Source organism: Heloderma suspectum, chromosome 8 (assembly GCF_057233095.1).
Source record: "Heloderma suspectum isolate Gila_16-S chromosome 8, 16-S_ref, whole genome shotgun sequence".
Lineage (NCBI taxonomy): Eukaryota > Metazoa > Chordata > Lepidosauria > Squamata > Helodermatidae > Heloderma > Heloderma suspectum.
In genome coordinates, this window is record NC_139465.1 from 5,970,408 (window position 1) to 5,990,656 (window position 20,249).

The window sequence follows — 20,249 nt, forward strand, 5'->3', positions numbered from 1 at the left end:
GTTTAAGGGTTATGGAGATTCTCGTGGCCAAGAGAGACCCCTTCAATAGCACGAGTATCAATCTCCATTAAAGCAGGCATGGGCCTGTGGTTTCGCACAGATTTGCGGGACATAGATGAACAGTCCATGTGCTCTGCATCTTTCTGCACTGGCTGTAGGGTATCATAGCAGCCCTGTAGGACTTGTGCTACACTGTTCTTCCCTACTTTGCCATTTGTTTTAGTCCCACAACAGTGCCAACACAGGCATACACACAGCTACTGCATGGTTGATATTGTTCTCCATTATCCTGCTGCTGTCTTCAAATGGAACAGATACGCTATGACCAGACTGAATCCCAACGTTTATTTTGCCTGTGAGCATTTGCATCTTTTTTTTCCTGCAGAGAAATCCAAGGATTCTTCTGCTCTCCAGACCCCCAAGCCAGTCCAGCATCCTTTGCACCAGTCGTCTGCCTCGCACCATCCAGTGCCCAGCCTCATTTCCAACCACAGTATCTTCCCCCTGCCCGGAAGCAGCACAGCTACGGCCCTCCTCATCCAGCGCACCAATGAGGAAGAGAAGTGGCTGGCGCGGCAGCGGCGGCTGCGGCAGGAGAAGGAGGACCGCCAGTCCCAAGTGTCAGAGTTCCGGCAGCAGGTGCTGGAGCAACACCTGGATATTGGGCGCCCGCCTGGACAGATGGACGTGGAGCACCGGCCAGAGAACCCCCGGTAAGATTCGCTTCTCAGTGGCGAGACTGCATTGGCTTCTCAGCTAACGACGGCCCTTTGGTGAGAGGGGAATGTTGCTAGCTAGCTACTCTCTGTCCCTATTTAGCTTGTGGGGCTGAGAAGGTCAGAAAACACCCGGGTCTCTATCCAAGCTGAGGTGGCTGCTTTGCAGGGGACAGCCCGCCTGCCCCCCGGGGAATTGCCGCCTCAGAAGGATAAACGAGACTTGGAACCTTCCTGTGCCCAGACTCTGCCTGAATTTCAGCAGACATGAACTAACGCCGTCTGACAGCTGCTTGGAAGCCTGGGCAGAATGAGCATGGTGGCCTCCATCCAACTGATGGTGACCAGGCGGCATTGAGACAGTTGCCACTGATCGGTGCCATCTTTGGCAGATGGGAGGGAGCAGGGACAGGGCTGGAGACATCTAGATCTGAAGGGCTTGCAGCATTGCTGGTGCTGCACTTGCTGGCCTTCAGCGAGTGGTCCTGGAGCGGGGGACAGAGTCTGCAGTTGGCTTCTAGAGCCGCATCGTCTGCTTGGCCCGGAGCAAGCTGGTTGCCTCTGAACACAATGGGAACCTCTCCAGCCACGCTGGCGCATGTTTTCAACTGTAGACATTGGGGGTCCAGGATCAAGCCACTGCAGAGTGAATATCTTTCTGCCAGCCCACCGTCAGAGACCCTCCATCGCTTTCCTGGGCATGGTATGGAGAGTAACAAATTCCAAGTGGGTGTCAGGGAGTAAAAGCATAACTTTGCACAGAAACATAACATCTCTGCCAGTGCCTGCTCCCGCACTGCTTGTGCCTCTGGGTGGACTGATACTGTCTTTCTTGCTCTGTTGCCGCTCACTTGGGCAGCACTCCCTGGACTCATCCCTTTGGCTCTGCCGTTGGATCCATCATTGGTTTTGGGTATAAAGGGGATTAGAGGAGCTAATCAGGTATAAGGAGGAGTGGATGGCTGGCAAGCATGGCAGTGTCCAGTTATCATTTCATCGTCCTCTTGCACAGCGCAAGGTCACCTCTAATGCGTACATGGAGGAAGGCCTTGGGCTGTTTGCTGAAAACACACAGTCCAGTAGCTGCTAATCCATTGGATAATGGAATTGGGTGCAGCCCAGGCAAGCCGTTAAGGAGCCATTGTAGGTCAACAGACCCATTGTTCCATTCTTATTGGCTGACTGGGGAACTTTCCCCACCCCTCAGTCCTGATGTTTTAAGGATGTGTTGTTTGCTTTTTTAGAAATGGTGGGTAATTACGTTGCTCTAGTGAATTATTTTATGCCTGTTATATACCACTTTGAGTGGCAGAGAAGCTGAATAGGAGTGCCTAATAGATACATAAAATATATGTCCTTGAGGAGTTTGGAGGGAAGACAGTCATGCTGGTGTCCTTTTCAAGATTCCCCAACCTTAAATTTTGTCTGCCGCAAACTCTTCTTTCAGAGACTTCCACAGCAGCTACATCACAGATTGAGGCAGCAGTCTGAACGCGATGCTCCGCCGCATGGGAGGAAGAGTGCCCTGGAGTAGGAAGCTGTTAAATGCACAGCTTCATCACATGCAATATTTATCCTGCTAACAGTTTTTGTCCTTACGCTAGTTATTTAAGGAAGTTTTCATGGTGCCATTCCCTTTGTGCCATTAGAGCATAAGGCTTCCCCGCCCCATCCCCGGCACTGTTTTGCTCATTTTGAACCCATACAGATCTCATGTGAGTCTGCAGCTAACTAAAAGTATCGGCCTCAGTAGTGATACTGAGTAGTGCGTCCTTCATCACCATTATCCTCCATCACCACTTTATTTGTATGCTGTTTTTCCATGGCAAACCATGCTCAAAGCAGCTTAAAACATCGTATTAAAACAACACATAATGAAATAATGTTTCCAGATAATTCACTAACAATGTATAAGACGTATGAGCAACATTTAAATAGTCACAGAAAGAACATTTCAATAGAGCAAAACAACTTGTATGAATACATTCAATATTACAACATTAAACAATCCACTAATAATTCATATGAAGGCCTAACGATAGAAATACAAAAACAAATTCCAACAGTAGGAAAAACAGTATATGTTATCCAAACTAAATTATGCCCCTAGCAGCAACCCCTAAACACAGCCACTGTCTTCCAGGCCAGATGGAAAGCACCCAGGCAGAGAAACAGAAATCGAAGCTTTGCAGGACTCTCAGCCACATTGCCCCTTCCCCATCCCTATATAACTGGCAACGGGGTCGGGTAAGGTAGGGAAGAGAAGAGAAGAAAATAAGAAGAGCCCTGCTGGATCAGACCAAGGGTCCATCCAGTCCAGCATTCTGTTCAGACAGCGGCCAACCAGCTGTCGACTGGGAACTCACAAGCAGGGCATGAGCGCAACAGCACCCTCCTGCCCATGTTCCCCAGCAACTGGTGTACATAAACTCACTGCCTCTGTTACTGAGGGTAGCATGTAGCCAACAAGACTAGTAGCCATTGATAGCCTTCTCCTTCAGGAGTTTGTCTAACCCCCTTTTAAAGCTATCCAAATTGCTGGCCATCACTGCATCCTGTGGTAGAGAAGTCTGTAGTTCAGCTATGCACTGTGTGAAGAAGCCCTTCCTTTTAACTATCCTAAATCTCCCAGCAGTCAGCTTCATAGGGTGACCCTGGGTTCTAGGAGGGAATAACATGATGGTTGAATGAAACCTGAATGTTCAGAGGCAGTAAGCCATTGCATATAGTTGCTGGGGAACCATAATTGGAGAAGGCTCTTGCCTCCATGCCTTGCTTGGGGGTTTATTTATTTATTTATTTATTTAATTTATTAATCGCCCATCTGACTGGTCACCCAGCCACTCTGGGCGATGTACAACCCACCATAAAACCATTTAAAACAATAAAATTTTACCATAATTTTTTTTTAAAAAAAATACCCTAACCCACCCCAAATGCCTGCCTGAACAACCACGTTTTTAATGCACGACGGAAGCTCATTAAAGAGGGGGCATGACGGAGTTCCCTAGGGAGGGAGTTCCACAGAGTGGGGGCCACCACAGAGAAGGCCCTCTCCCTCGTCCCCACCAGTCTAGCTGTCCTGGCTGATGGGACAGAGAGAAGGCCATCTGAGGCTGATCTTGTTAAGCGACCTGTCTGGTGTTGCTGGAGGCGCTCCTTAAGATAGGCTGGGTTTCCCGTCAGTATCTGGTTTGCCTCTGTGGGAAGTGGGATGCTGGACTCGAAAGACTTTTGTTCGGATCCCAAAATCCCATTTTGTTCGGCCTCTTATGTTAGCAGATGATGATGATCCACTGAAGTAAGGCCTCCAGTCTTAAATGGGCTAAATCAGAGCTCAATCAGCATCAGAATAGGCTTTTCCAATGTTCCAACTATATTCCACAGTACAATCACAATAATAATTAACAGACAAGCTGTGTTTTGTGGTGAATACAGCAGAATGTTGGGTTTGGGTGCTAGGGTACTCACAACAAAACTCGTCAGTTATGCTAAAAAGTAATAATCTGAAAGGGCCAAATTTTGCCATCACATGACCCACATTATCAAATACCTCGGTGCTGGTGGCACATGTCCAGCAGTTTGCAGCCCCAGAGTTCAAGTAATTTGTCTCAAGTACATGGCAAGAAGCTTTTGAATAACAAACTGAGCTATTCAGGCCTGGTTAACCCCAAAGGGAGCTACATTTAGAATCCATCAGGTTGATCAGATACCATCTACTGAGAAACAGTTCCCCACAAATAAAGCCTCAGGAAAAGTAAGTTTGTACTTGTGACCGGAAGCACTGATATTAATTTATCTGCTTCTTTAAATGACCACTTTTACAGGCCCAAATCTTACTCAGCAGTGCAGCTCACTGGGTGGCCCTGAGAAAGTGGCTGCCTGTCTTGGACTGTTGCGAGGAAGGTCGAATTACAAATCCATTAATGTGCAGAAGCAAGGGCGTGTTGGCGGCGTGCGTGAGAGATTCACCTTATCTCGCTTCTGCGGCATTTCTTCTAAAAGCCACTAGGTGTCACTCCGGTCCCAGATTCTCACAGACAGAACTGTATTCACATACCTGGCCCAGCTGCCCTCTGGTAGACAGCTTTAGAGGGAAAGTGTGATGCTCGAGCCTGGCCCTTCTGTTTTTGCCCTTCTGTTTTTGCGGCTCACTACACAGGCCTTGTTCAGTGACAGTGCAAGATAGTACAGCAGTTACTGTCAGTCGGTCATTTTCGTTGTACACCTTTTTCTGCATACATCACACTGAAAGCTGTTCACAACAAAGCAACAAACACAAATAAATACAAATATAAATTACCATGGGGAAAATAGATACCATGAAGAAGGCTGCCTGTCGTTTTCCTGACCACAGAGCCTTAGCATGTCTACTTATGCTCTGACTTGGATTCCTGCATTGAGCAGGGCGTTGGACTCGACGGCCTTGTAGGCCCCTTCCAACCCTCCTGTTCTATGATTCTATACTGAGCATGTTCTTTGGTAGCAACAAAAAACAACTTATTTGTAGGACTGCTCTTGTGCACTGTGTTAATTATTGCACATCCATCCTTTCTGCAGATTGGGACCAAATCGCCCTGAGCCGAGTAGCCGAGACCAGCCACAGCATTTTGGGGGACCCCCTCCACTTATCTCCCCTAAGCCGCAGCACCATCCTGTCCCCACATCCCTTTGGAATCCTGTCTCCTTGATGGAGAACACCACTGAACCCCGAAGGATACAGGAAAGCCACCCTCTCCAAAGCCATGCCAGCCAATACGAGCCCAGCCGGCAAGCCATCCCCCTTGTGAAAGTAGAGCGGGTGTACTGTCCGGAGAAAATAGAGGAAGGGGCCAGGAAAAGAGAGACCCTGGACAAGTATCAGCCAGTCAGAGAACCTGGGGGATCAGAGCATGGTGGCTTTTCCCATGGACCCTTCTTAGCTGAACTGGAGAAGTCCACACAGACCATTTTGAACCAGCGGAAGGCATCACTCTCACAGAGTGGACAGTTTGTTGACACCTTGAACAGCAAGCCCGGCTCGCCTTATAGGCATCCGTTACCCAGGGGCCAGGACCCCATGTATGTTTACGATGAATTCATGCAGCAGCACCGCAGGCTGGTCAGCAAACTGGACCTGGAGGAGAAAAGGAGGAGAGAAGCTCAGGAGAAAGGTCAGTGCATAGGGCCTGTCTTGAAGGGCCTACAATCTCTTCATCACTGTAAGACCCCAGACGTTCCAGAAAAGGGAAGGCTATAAGGAGCTTTGAAGGGACGACTGTGTTGTGCTGCTTCCTCAGACATAGACAGTAAGCACTAAATGATGTAGCTGCAAGAAAAGCAATGTTAAGTGCTTGGAGCTATTGAAGTCCAGGCTGTCCTCACATCTTCTCAGGAGATGAAGGGGGTTTCCACCAAAGCACCTGGATTCCCTGCAACAGAGCTGTATGGTTTGTTTTGTACTGAGGAATTTGTGCAAGAAACTGGAAGTATGCCCCTCCCTTCAGACTTGATATCCCTCCTTGTACCAGGTGACAGCGGGGGGGACTCGCCACCAGGGAATGCGTTGGTAGCTTGGACTTGGATAGCCTCACCCCCCCCCCCATCCATTCTGTCTAGTTGTGGACTCAATATGTATATATTCAAAGAACCCACTTTCGTGTTTTGTTCTTTGCAAACATCAAGCCTTTTTAAATGGACATGTAAAAATACCTGAAAGTGGACTCAAGACAACCCCTTTTTCCCCATTACACTGGGTTTTCATTTCCCATGTGGAGTGGAAAGCCTATCTCAGGGGTCCCCAACGCAGCACCCATGGGGACCATGGCACCCCAGCGGTGCCCATGAAGCTCTCCCCTCCCTGCCCCTTCACAGAAATTGTTTGAAGAACAACACTAGAAAGGCAGGGCAGTCTTCTTTCTCCCCACTCTACCTCTTCGTGTTGCTGTTCCCCCACCTCCCTCCCAGCCTCACTATTTCCCCCTCCTCTGTAGCTTATTGATTCTCCCCTTCTAACTTCTAGTCTTGTACTTTCTTTCCCCTCCACCCCATTGCTTTGCTATTTCCCCCTCCCTCCTAGCCTTACTCTTTCTCTCCCCCACCCCTGTTTTGCTCACTTTTGACTAGCTAGGCCCTAACAGCATTCATTATGTGACTAGCCACAGCCTCCATGGGAGCCTTTTTGTGGTGGTGCCCACAGCAGTTTCTCAAATTCTTTTTGTGGTGGTCCCCACAGGTCCTAAAAGATTGGAATATCTTGGCATATCTGAACAGCAGCTTCTGGTAGTTCCAGTACAGCAGTGTATTGCAAACATCGTGTTACTAGAGTCCCACATACAACCCTTCAAGCTACACACTTTCATTTGGATCCCATTATGTGGTGACTGGAAAAGGCACGCCACTAAATTGTCCTCCTTATGGAGGAGCAAATACTGAATAAGTCATAAAGACAGTTATCTTTGCTTATTCAGCAAAGAGATTCCACCAAGGCAGGATTAAAGGGCACAGCTGTCCCAAGTGATCAGTAAAAGGCCCTTCAGTTTCCAGGGCTGGTATTCTACCCCTTGATATGCCAGATACGTAAACATGATGCCTCTCCAGTGGGCAAGCTGCCTAATTTGTCCTGTGTTCAACACAAGACTTGAATGTGTCATGCCTAGCAAAACTATAACATGAGGGGAAACCAAACTTTGGGGTTTTACCAAAGCCATGGTAGCTAAGGGTCACACATCTCGCAGGCAACTAATTGACTTTACAATGGAGCGGGCAGCTCTTTTCCCCCAGTGTGTCTGCAAACCACCTTGAACGCCCAGTCCAAGCTGCTCCGTAAATCCTGCCTCCAAGACAGGCCCAATTAATAAATTATGAACTGAGACTAATAAAGCAGCTTTAAATATTAATCTGGAATGTACAACCAGAATCGGATTAGCAAAAGGGAGGAAAGCAAAGCACTTAGTTGGGAAGGTGAGGGAGCCTGGGTGCAAAACTTCCACTGTGTGCCATTAGAGCTGGCTGCTCATGGCTCTTTGGCTCTCAGCTAGGGTTGTGCTCTTTGTCTCATGCATGCCTACTTCTGCCTGCCCCATTAACCCTTTTGTACCAAGCGAGTCAGCTAGCAACATGGTTCGTGGCTGGCCTATGGGGAACATGAGCCTTATCGCCTATGCCATTCTGTCATATGCCAAAGCATGACAGTGGCTACTCCTGCAGTGCACAGATGCTCGCACTGCTATGACTGGGCATTATGAAAGGACTGAGAGTCTGGCATGCAGGCTGCTCAGCACTGTGAAGAGCCCAGGCCCATCATTAGCACCCCGCCACGTTCATCTGCCTGGCATCTCCTGGCTGACATATACACAAAAGACAGCCTGGACTCTTGCTGTTCAACTGGAGCTTCAGAACACAAGTGTGGTCACAGCGACTCCTTTTTATAGGCACATGCCGCAGCAGCCATACATCCAAGACACCTTTGCTGCTGTTAACCTGCATTGCGGAAGCAGCTGCTATCACCTCTCTCCCTCCTGAGCTTTTCCATTATTTTCTTCTGATCAAATTTGATTCTTTTTTGCAATAATTTCTTTCTTGCAGGTTTTGAGCATCCCTCAGGCAGAATTCCTACAAACCGGAGTTAGATCCTATGCCTGTTTCTCCAGATGTGTATCTATGGCAGGCTGTTATTTTTCCTGCCTAGGGAATGTAGTCTATTGCCCTTGCTAGCATGTTGCCTGGCTCTGCCTGTGCTCTCCTGTGAACACAGAACAGTGATGGCAATTCATTCAGCTGTTCCTGAGAACAACACAGCAGGATGGAAACAGTTCTTGTGGTAGAGCCTAGTTTCCATTCTGGTGTGAAGCATGTTCCACCATAGGCTAGATCCTGTCTCTTAGCCACAGAGGAGCTAAAAGGAAGTAGTGTGTTTTGACAATGCTCAGTAAGAGGGTTTCTGCTACCATCAGGCGCCATATTTGCTTGTTCCACCTTGTGCATATAGGTTATTATTATGATCTGGATGACTCCTATGATGAGAGCGATGAAGAGGAAATACGAGCCCATCTGCGATGTGTTGCAGAACAGCCACCATTGAAGCTGGACACCTCCTCTGAGGTAAGTCCTATATTTTATTTCATGTAATGCTCTGGTTACAGCATTCTGGTTCGTAATGATTTGTTCAAAACCTGAGCAGACACATGACACAAGCATGATCTGACGGAAACTTTATCATGTCAGGTGTGATGTTCTAGATTTACATTTCTTTATACTGCCCCTAGAGTGTTGCTATCCCTTGGAACAGAACCAGGATGTAGGGATGTACGAAAGTCACTTACCTTTTCGAAGGGTGACATTCGCGGTGGGGGGGAGGCGCTCCGTCCCTCCCCTCGAAATTCTCTCCGGCCGACTCAACTCCGTGGCGATTCCGTGGAGCCACCAGCCGGGCCCACCCGCAGCCAGACATCCGGCTGCTGGGCAGCTTGCACAGGGACGCAAATGGCGGCTGCCATAGCCGCCGCCATTTGCGTCCCTGTATTTTGCCATGATAGGCTACATAAATATTTACGTAGCCTATCATGGCAAAAACAAAACAAAACAGCGAACGCAAATGGTGGCGGCTACGGCAGCTGCCATTTGTATTCCTTTTTTTTTTTTTTGGCCGTGATAGGCTACATAAATATTTACGTAGCCTATCATGGCAAAAGAGATGGGCGCAAATGGTGGCCACTACGCCATTTGCGCCCCTGTCTTTTGCCATAATAGGCTACATAAATATTTCCTTAGGCTATCACGGCCAAAAAAAAAAGGGAACGCAAATGGCGGCCGCCATAGCGGCTGCCATTTGCGTTCCCTTTTTTTTGCAGTGATAGGCTATGTAAATACTTACACAGCCTATCACGGCTTCCTCAGGGACACAAATGGCTACAATGAAGAAACGAATGGCGGCCGCGGCCACAGCCACCATTCGCAAAGCAGCGCGAACAGCTGCAGGTAGGTGTCCCGTTTCGCGCGCCTTTCACGGGGCGGGGGGGGGGGCTTCGTTCCGCCACGGATTTCAGGGGGCCGAATACACTGGCATTCGGCCTCACCGAGATCCGTGGCAGAATTCTTTGACATCCCTACCAGGATGTGAACTTCACTAAAAACATAAAGCTGTTCACTGTTTCATCAAGCAACTGTGCTTTATTTGAACATTGTTAACCTGAAAAACACCAAAGAAATAATTTCTTCAAAACTATAGGGCAAATTTCACATCAGCATCACAAATCTGAGTTCTTCCCAGTGGTGTTCAGACAACTAGCTAGTCCTGCTTGAACCAGTTAAGCACAGAAGCATTCTACATACTCGTGGCTGCTGAGTATTGTCAAACGTTTGGATAGACCCTTGACACTGTCCGGTTGATGTGTTTGTGTATAGCTTAAAAGTATTATGACTTCTTTTCCTGAGTAGATCTGAGTCTCTAATTACATCATCCAGTGCTTCCATGTTCACTTCAGCAAGAAAAAAAGTGCCAATGAGCTTTCCTCTCTATTATGCCCTTCCAGAAGCTGGAGTTCTTACAGCTTTTTGGACTGACCACCCAACAACAGAAGGAAGAGCTGCTGACTCAGAAACGGAGGAAAAGGAGGAGGATGCTGCGAGAAAGGAGTCCCTCCCCACCAATGGTCCAGAATAAGCGTCGGACACCTTCTCCACGTTTTGTGCTATCAACACGTTACAGTCCTGATGAAATGAACAACAGTCCCAACTTTGAAGAGAAAAAGAAGTTCCTCACTACCTTCAATTTAACTCACATCACTGCTGAGAAAAGGAAAGGTATATATTGGGGGCGGGGCAGGGGGGAATGACAAGTAGATTTTTCTAAGATTAGGTGATGAGATAATGAGATTATCATGGTTTATATGAGCACCATGGCTCAAAAGTGGGAGCCTGTGTGGCATAGTGGCAAAAATGAAGGACTGGGACCTGGGAGATCCAGGTTCTAGTCCCCACTTGGCCATGGAAGCTCATTGGGTGACTTTGGGCCAGTCACAGACTTTCAACCCAACCTACCTCACAGAGTTGTTGTGAGGATAAAATGGAGAGGAGGAGGAGAATGTAAGCCGCCTTGGGTTCCTTGCAAGAGGAAAAAGGGTGGGATATAAATGCACTAAATAAATAAATAAAAAGTCCACAAGCTGTACAGAGGAATATAACAGTTCTGTATCTCTGGAACCTGCTGACCAAACTGCATTTTATAGTCTGGCTGGTGCCTATTCTGTCAATATGCCGCCCACCTGCATTGTGTAAATCTGCAGAGTCATATATGATCAGGCAAGGTATGTAGGAGCCCCTTAGAAACCTGACTGTAGGCCCTTGTCAAAGGAAGTGAGGCGGGCGGCTACCAGGAAGAGGGCCTTTTCTGCTGTGGCACCCTGGCTGTGGAATGAGCCCCCTAGACAGGTTCACTTGGCACCTACGTTGTATTCCTTTCGGCGCCAAAACCTTTTGATTTTCCCAGCATTTTAGGTTCCTAGTCTTTTAGCTCTGGGGTTTTAAATCTGTATTTTAAATCTCTGCATTGCTGCTAGGTTTTATTCTGGTTGTACTGTTATATTGTGGTTTTAAGCTTTCATATTTCGTATTGTTTTATGCTGTGCTTTGTGGTTTTAATTTTTGTGAACTGCCCAGAGAGCTTCGGCTATTAGGCGGTATAAAAATACATACATACAAACATACATGGCCACGACTTCTAAAAGCCTCAGCTTATATAACCATCCACATTAGGTCTAGAATATTATTCAAGGAAAGCTGGTATTTATAACCTGATCTGGCCATTGGTCTTCCCTCTTGTTGATACCCTGGACTGCCCAAGGAAGAGAGAGTAGCCTAGTAGACTTGGTGTAGTGTTGTGATGAAGAGCATGAACTATGAACCAGTATATTTCTCATTCAGATCTCATTGTAACCATGAACTCATCAGGTGGTCTTAGACAAACAACCCTCTCCCCTTCAGCTCCTCCAGTTGTAAATGTAGGAATAGCAATTCTGTCCTCCTTTACAAGGCAGATGGCATGTCTTAAGTGCTTTGATAACTTTTTAAAGGTGCAATATAAATGCTGAGAAAGTATAAGGTACTAGAGTTTATTTTATTAATTAATTTATTTCATTTCTATACCGCCCAATAGCTGAAGCTCTCTGGGCGGTTCACAAAAATTAAAACCAAAAAGCACACAGTAAAACAATAGAGTTGTTTGTCAAAAGCAGAAAACAAAAGATGAACAATTTGTTTTACTAACACAACTGGGGATAAGAGAGCTGCTCTCCTGTGCTGTAAAGTAGTCCTACCTCTTCTCATTTGGCTCCTGAGAAGAGTCATGTTTCTCTCTCTGCTTGCCTTGTTGCAGATAAAGAGAAGCTGGTGGAGATGTTCCATGCCATGAAACAAAAAAGTGCCTCCTCAGCAGTATCAGTGAAAAGCTCCCCGCGAGACAGTCCCAGTATTGTTCAAGCTGGTAAGAGGCTGTAAATGACAACTGTGTGACAGCAAGGGATTGATGGGCTTGCTTGGGACTTCTTGAGGCTGAAAGATGCCCAGATGAGCTTGATTATCCTTTATCTACGGCTCTTCAGTAGTGTAAAACAGGCAGATTGAAGTCAGGGAGACAATGTTTGAAAATGAGATGCTTTGCATGTAGGACTGGGGTGTCCTTATTTGTCTGCCAAAGTAGAGCAAGAAGTGTACTTTGTAGAAATGGATCTGCAGAATGAGCCTGTGCACATTTACACAGAAGTCCCACTGATTTTAATGGGGCCTGCATCCAGGTAAATATGCTATGGATTGCAGACTTCGCAAAAATGTTGAAAGGAAAAATGCCCCTTGTGCCTCATTATCTCCAACTGCTTCTTAAATAACCCTCGACAATACAGAAGTGCCAGGAACCACAAGCACAAAAGGACCATGTTGTCTGTAACTGCCTACACTTCAGTATAGTGCACACAGATTTGGTGGCATATATTGGCATCCATTGGCATGCTTCCTCAAATTGAGCAGTTTATCTGCACACAAACATCAAGCAAGTCACTGTTTTCCCCCTGTTCAAGGAGAGGCTTATAGCTACCCCTGGATATCTGTTTCAGCTAATTCTTGGAGCACAGCAGTCAAAGGGTAATATGCCAACTGTGTACAAGTTCAGATTTGCACGTCACAAAAGCATTTCAGGAGAACCTTTGGAAGTGTGTGCTACATTATTAGAAAAAAAAAGTCTCTCAGACTCAGTTGCGCAGTGTTTCTGTCATACTTCTTTATGCCAGCCGATTCCAAATCAACTACATAGGGTACTAAATGGAAATTTATTTATTTTTCCAAACTTCTGTGTTTAGCCATGCATCTCTTGACAAAGGGAATTTGTGTCCAGAAGAACCACTGTGTAAAGCTGAAGTTACTCCAAGTGACATTGTTATTTGTTTTTTCCCAAAGAGCCACAAGTACAGCAAACTGCTGTGGATTCAGATAAACCAGTCAGCATTGCTGTTGCTTCTCTGCCAGACACTCAGAAGACAGCTGAACCCTGCAGAATAGAACAGCTGAGGCCACATGAGTTTCTGAGAACCAAGGAGCCTGTTCCTGTCTCCGTTGAGAAGCCCAAGTTGAGTGATGGGCACACAGCCAAAAAAAGCCTGAGCATTCTCAACTGTGTCCGAGGCTCTTTGCCAAAGGACATCCCTGTGCCACTGTCGCACAGTCTGAATGGGAAGAACAAGCCATGGGAGCCCTTTATAGCCGAGGAGTTTGCACATCAATTCCATGAGTCTGTATTGCAGTCCACGCAGAAAGCATTGCAGAAACACAAAGGTAATGAAAATGTAGGCAGCAAAAAATGAGGCAAGCAGCGGTAGCATGTGCAGTTGAGAAGGGAAATTCAGGGCTTTTAATTGTGGGTACCAATTTGGAGCTCGGTATGGGGTTAAGTTTCATGTCCAAAGGAAGATATAGTTCTACAGGCCAGCTTCCACTTGCTTAATACTAGTTCTCCTCATGCAAACTTTGCATAAAAAAAAAAAAGAATCATTTTAAACAGGCAAAAGGTGTGATTGAAAACTGGGCTCAGCTTATTTGTGAATGCAAATGAAGTCCTCCCCACATATAGTTTCAGTGCTTAGAAAAACATCTGCAAAGTTTCTTGGAATATATGCTCAATCTAGAGCGCATTCCAACCCAGACACACACCTTTTTTAATTAAAAAAACAACAACCATTATATTAAAACAGGATCAGCTGAATGCCTGATGTAAGTTCCAACCTCATTCATACCAGGAACAAACTTAGGATGCCTGCTAAAAATTTTACGGATATTTAATATTATCAGTGTTCTCAATTCCTTCTATTCCTAGATTAGCCTGAATAATTTTCAGTAGGTGGCAGTAATTATGATAACTTCATGAAATGCACCTGAAATATAGCTCATTTCATGAAAAGCTCATTAATTTCAGTGGAGAGGGACGCAAAATATAAAGTTGCTACCGTGTGCAGGTAGCAACCCTTACTAGGAAACATCTTTAAAAAACTAAGGCAGCCAAGAGGAGCAGCCAGTTTAACAGCTGAAGGTATGAGCCATAAAATGTTGTCACTGAGTGGCTCTGAGAGAGATAATAAAATTGCTGGAAACTATTGAATGAGCATTAATGTTACTAACATGCCTTTCAGTTGAGAAAATATGTTGAGTGGAAATTGTTAAAACCATCAATATCCTATTTTTAAAGCGTAGTGGGATATTTTTCAGGCTCTTGATTGAAGCTTGGCCAGCTTCAGTCCGTGCTTCTGACTGTGATCTTAATCATTCTTTTTCTCCCCCTCCATGCGCACACTTATTCCTCAGTGGCTTCCTCTTTAATTCTTTGCTCTTCCCATGAATACATGCAGCCTCCATCATTAGAGTCTTGCAGTCATTAGTTACCCCTGGATGATACTTGAATCATAGCTGGAGGATTGTCTACACAGATGCTGGTGCAATTGCAAGGATGGATTAATATGGTATAGCTAGAGATGTAAAATTTCCGGAAATTTTGAAACCTTGGGGAAAACTGTGGTTTTTTTTTTTTTTTTGGGGGGGGGGGGAACGACAGAAATTTGGGGGGAAATTGAAAAATAAGCAATACTTTTTTTAGCACTCTTTATAGATCTAAGGTCACATTTAGGGTATCTTTAGGGTATCTTTCCACAACTTGGTGCCCTCCAGCTATTTTGTTCAGCTCCCATCAGCCTCAGGCAGCATGGCCAATGGTCAGCAATGATGGGCACTGTGGTCCAAGGCATCTGGAGGGCACTAGGATGGGGAGGGCTGCTATAGGTAACATAAAGCAGCCTTTATGTTCCTAAAGTTATATTATGTATAACTTGGTTTCATCATAAAATTACCATTATACTTAAAAACTTTTAAAAGTAAACTCATTTAGTAAATTTGTAATTGTCTAAATCATACTTTTAAATTTAATATACCAAACATTATAATTTTATTATGAAGTTATACATAACATATTTTAGGTTCCTATTTAAAATCTGACCAGAGGGAACATCATTAAGTAGTCTCCGAAACATCTGGATCATCCTAGAAGCAGGAAGAACTGAAGGCAGAGGAAGACTGGTGTACAGCATCTGTTCCTATTTGTAAGAAAGTTTAGGGAAATTCCTAAACCTACTCCTGTTTGTGGAGTAAAGATTAGGGCGTTGGACTTGATGGTCTTATAGACCCCTTCCAACCCTACTATTCTATGATTCTATAAAATCTGATCTGAAGGAAAAGCTATCAAGATGTTATTTAGCTAGGAAAGGCTCAGTATAGGAATGGTAAGCAACCATATTTAATTTAAGGACTTAATGACTGAACAACAACAGCAACAACAAAGCAATCTCAACATATTATTTGAACATATTCACTTTTGTAAATAATTTCTGTTAATTCACATCTTATTTTTTGTTAATTTTAAAAGGTAGTCTGTAGTGGTAGTGTCAATCCCATGCCTACGCCATAGGAACTGGGCTGCTGAGTTTCTTTAAGGTAGAGAGGGTATATTCTGTGGCAGCAGTTAAAAGGTTTTATAGCTGAGGCAGTATTCTGTAGTGATGAGGTCTAATTGAGAACTTTATTAAAAACTGTGGCAGTAAGTTTTATAGACCCAAGCCTCAGAAGTTAATTTAAAAAAAATGTAGGTGAGATAATGCATGTCCTGTTCTATCGCATCTATGACAGTAGCGGCATAACCCACAATGTTTTTTTCACATGTTGGTTTTAGATTAAAACTACAGCAACTACCCAAAAGGAAAAAGAAAGGTTCCTCATGTGCAAGCACTGAGTCATTGCTGACTCCTAGAGGGACGCTGCTTGCACTGGTGTTTTCATGGCAGACTGTAGCAGGGTGGTTTGCCATTGCCTTCCCCAGTCGTGACCACCTTTCCCCCAGCAAGCTGGGTACTCATTTTACCGACCTCGGAAGGATGGAAGGCTGAGTCGACCTGAGCCGGCTACCTGGGACCCAGCTTCCGCTGGGATCGAACTCAGGTTGTGGGGAGAGTTTCGGTTGCAATACTGCCGCCTACCACTCTGCGCCACACGAGGCTCTATCTACCCAAAAGAACCCCAGAAACACAGGACTCTGTAGAACAAAATACCAGACTGTCAAGAATGCACATATTGTTCCATATTATGATATGATGACTCTACTCACATATTGGGAAACTGAGCATGACTTGCAGCATTCCTAAATGTCTATCAGTAAAAGATACATTAGATCAATAATTCTAATAAGGAATGGAAGAAATAATTATGCTGGGAATCTTACAGAGAGGATTAAAAACATTTTCCCCATGGCAGCATTATTTCCAGACATTTTACATCTCTAGACTTCCTATGAAAGTGTTCTTATTACATCGTTTTTAGAAATCACTTTGTGGGGAGTAAACGGTCCCGGGGTGGGGTGGGGGGACAGGAAAAATAATTCTTTCTGAATTTTTCTGTGTTTTTTCCAGGTCTTCGCAACTCTAGATATAGCACTATTAGGAGAGTTTCATGCACAATATTTTCTTGTGCAGATTTTGCTTTTTTTCCCCCCTGCCCCCTGGCTCCATGCACATCTAGGCTGATTTCTTTTGCTTAATTGATCTGTTACTGTGGATGTACATTGGTCTGTGTTTACAACCACTTGGTTCTCATCCCAGGAAGAGTTTAGATAATCCACGCCCTGGATGGGTAAGCAGGGCAGAAGGGTGATATACCTCACCCATCTGTTCACATAAATATTCTGAAGTTGGAGTACACAAATACGTCAAAATAATTGTTGGAGGGATGTGTGCTACAGATGTTTTACCTCTGGCATGCTGTCTTCTAGGTAATACAATGGTGCACTCAGCAGAGCAGAACCATAAAGTTGATGCCTCCATCCATTATAACATTCCGGAACTGCAGACCTCAAGCTGGGTGTCTCTGCCACAGCAGAATGGCCAGAAAGATTCCCAACATAAAGGGTTCATCCCTCCAGAACATGATCAAATCTCTGACTCTGAGGAAGATGATGAGGAAGAGGAGGAGGAAGAGGAGGAGGACTACCACCCCAGACCAAAATGGCATGGGATTGAAGCAATCTTTGAGGCTTACCAGGAACATATAGAAGGTAAGCTAAACCATTTCAGAGCCTTCTCGTGAATGTCTCAAGTTCTGTTTTTCAAAGATGAAAAAAGCTAAGACTTTGCTTCAATGCTGGCTCTGCCTGTTGACCACTTGCATAAATGTTCTTTCTCAAGATCAGAAGGGAGCTCTTTGACCTAGTAAGAACTTTCCTGAGCAGTACAATTTGTGAGCAAGTAGAAGCCTATGATGCATCCATATTTAAATCCAGGTCTCATCACAACTCGACATTTTAGTGATGAAGAAAAAGCAACCGAAATGACCAAGGTGACAGGATAATACTTTATGAAGAAACATTTTAAACATTTGGGGCATGAATAATTTGCCCACAAAGGGACTAGTATAGGGCTCAGCCCTGCCCCTCTACTTTGGTGCACACACAAGACTTTTAGCCCATGCATACCTTTTATGTCAGAGGTAGAGAACCTTTTTTCTTTTCATGGCCTCATTGTCTTGGACCAAGCCTGTCAAGAGTCTGCATTCTAGTAGCAGGCATGGCCAGCGTCAAAAGAGTGAATGCAGTTACGAATGTAACTCTTACCTTTGTTCAATACACATGATTTGTATGTATTCATTAGATTTGTATACCCCCAACTGACAAATGCTCTTGTGGCGGTTAACAATCATAAAACCAAGCAACACACACACATACAGACTTCACTCCAGAAGAGAAAGCTGGCTGCTGCCTGGTAGTTCTTCCAGAGGTGCTACATGCACACCTGGCTTTGGGAAGGTGGCCGTCACCAATAGCAGTGGGAGCTCTGTGCAGTATGTTGGGTGGCTGACTACAGCAATGGAGTGGCTACCAGGACTGCAGCAAGCCACTGGAGGAGGGCATGGCTTCGAGAGAGTCCCACAGTCTAGACTCAGAGACCTAGTCTACATTTGGATTATGGTCCAGAGGATCCCCACCTGTCTTCTATTCCCAGAGCCCTCCCTCTCTTCTGTGTGCAACTTAAGCTCATTGGTCCACCTGTGAATATTGCCTTAACTTTGTTACACCAAAATTGCTCCATATTAACTTCCTTTGTCCCCATTACCCTTTGCACTGCTAGCGTAAGATAGAAATGCTAAATAGCTCCAGAGCATCAGCTACTGCAGTGCTGTCTAGTTTCATCACGGTAGTAAATCTTGCATTTCTGATATCTTGGGAGTTAATTACTTCTCACTCAGATCCTTATGAACAGGATTTAACTTGTCTTTAAGAAAGATGCAATGCACAGTTAGTCACATCAAAGAAGATTCAGTAAAGTCTTCCCATAAACTGTACCTCTTATGACATAAGGCTGCCAGCCATCAGTTTTTCTTTCCCTTTTAAAGCATTATTACACTACTTCAAATTTATCAATACCTTTAATTTCTCAAGGAGTATCTGGCCCAGCAATGTACTCATCTCTAGGTGGTAGAAGATAGTAAACCAGAACAGATTTCAGGAGACCTCACAGTGCTGTGCTTTAAGATTAACACAGATAATCTCTACATCAGATGTTATAGGGATATGTAGTGATGAAACAAACCATCTTACTCCTTAGATCTCTAGTAAACATTACTGACCCCTAGGGTTCCAAAGACAGAAAGTTGCCAGTTTGTTTCCAGTCTGAATTCAGAGTGGTTTTAACCTTTAAAGGTCTAAACTGCTTGGAGCCTAGGTCTCTTAAGGACCCACAAAACTAAAAAGGGGAGATACACTTGAATTCAGGAATAAGCAGGAGAGAAACTGTGCCAATGATTTATTTACACCCAACACGTTTTGGACTTCAGGGGCAATTCTTCTTACCAATAACCTGCAAATGTGAGCTCCTATGGCTTTCTCCTTGGGTGTAAATAAATGACTTTGGCACTCTGACAGCAGTTTCTCTCCTGCTTATTCCTCACTTAAAGACCACCTTCTTCCATTTGTTCCTTCCCGCATGATGCATTCATTATCTGAAGCCATGGCTGTCTGAGGTGGTGGTGACAAGTAGGACCTTTTTGGTGGTGGCTCCACTTTGTGGAATGCCCTTGTAGTTGAGATCCAACAAGTCACAACGCTATATACCTTTATGTGCCAGCTTAAATCCTGGTTAAGAAAGCCTTTAGTTGAGAAAATGACCCTTCTATGGGTATGTCAATGCTGTTCCCGTTCACCGGGGGGGGGGGGGGGGTTTAGCTCATGTCGTGTGTTTTGTTATGATGCTGGTCTAATTAATTTTGTTGGTTTTTGTATTGTTTGTTATTATTTTGTATTGTTTGGTATTTTTATTGCTGTAAGCTACTTTTGAGTTCTTTTCTGAAAAAAGGCAGGGTTTTAAAAACTAAATAAAATAAAACCCTCCCCATAGGGCTCTCCCTTCCACAGGATGGGTATCCAATAACTAACTGATATTCTTGTTTTTCTCCCTTGGAGGGGGTAATTTTGAATGGAAAGTAACCAGGTTTTAGAAGATATCATCATACATACTAATAGTGATCTCAATCCTTGAAGTGCTGGTAGCCAAAACAGCACCACCCACAAACAGGGAAGTATAGTAAGCTCAGGGAGAACCTGACGTTTCCAGAAACACAAAAAATCTTTAGAAAAAAAACTTAAAGCAGCAAAATACACCTAAACAGCACAATGACTACTGCACATGCTTAGTGGGCATTGATTGGGGGACAGAAAACAGGAAGGTGGGGTAATGGAGCGGCTAAATACCTGAATAGGAGCACTCCCCACTGCACCGTTGTGTTGGAGATCCCACTTGTACTTGAAAGTTCATATTCAGTGATATTACTCCCTCGCTAGGAAGTTTGGTAAATATTCAGTAACCAAAATCTTGGAAGAGCAGGTTTTGGAAAATCCATTTTTTATGGCAGAAAAATAAAAACACCACTCCCCGTGAATATCCCTTTGCTGCTAGAGAGAACAGAGAATGCAGCTTTTTAAAA

General features: G+C 44.9%; 1 protein-coding gene across 2 annotated transcripts in view; it reads left to right on the forward strand.

Annotated features, from left to right (window-relative positions):
- GSE1 (Gse1 coiled-coil protein) overlaps positions 1-20,249 on the forward strand; it is a 426,514-nt gene that overhangs the window by 401,299 nt on the left and 4,966 nt on the right. For both annotated transcript variants that reach the window (XM_084812825.1, XM_084812826.1), the window contains 7 exons: positions 386-713; positions 5,277-5,869; positions 8,686-8,798; positions 10,229-10,499; positions 12,070-12,177; positions 13,143-13,517; positions 17,047-17,328. In XM_084812825.1, the coding sequence (XP_084668951.1) occupies positions 386-713; positions 5,277-5,869; positions 8,686-8,798; positions 10,229-10,499; positions 12,070-12,177; positions 13,143-13,517; positions 17,047-17,328 (2,070 nt within the window). The remainder of the gene's footprint in view (positions 1-385; positions 714-5,276; positions 5,870-8,685; positions 8,799-10,228; positions 10,500-12,069; positions 12,178-13,142; positions 13,518-17,046; positions 17,329-20,249) is intronic.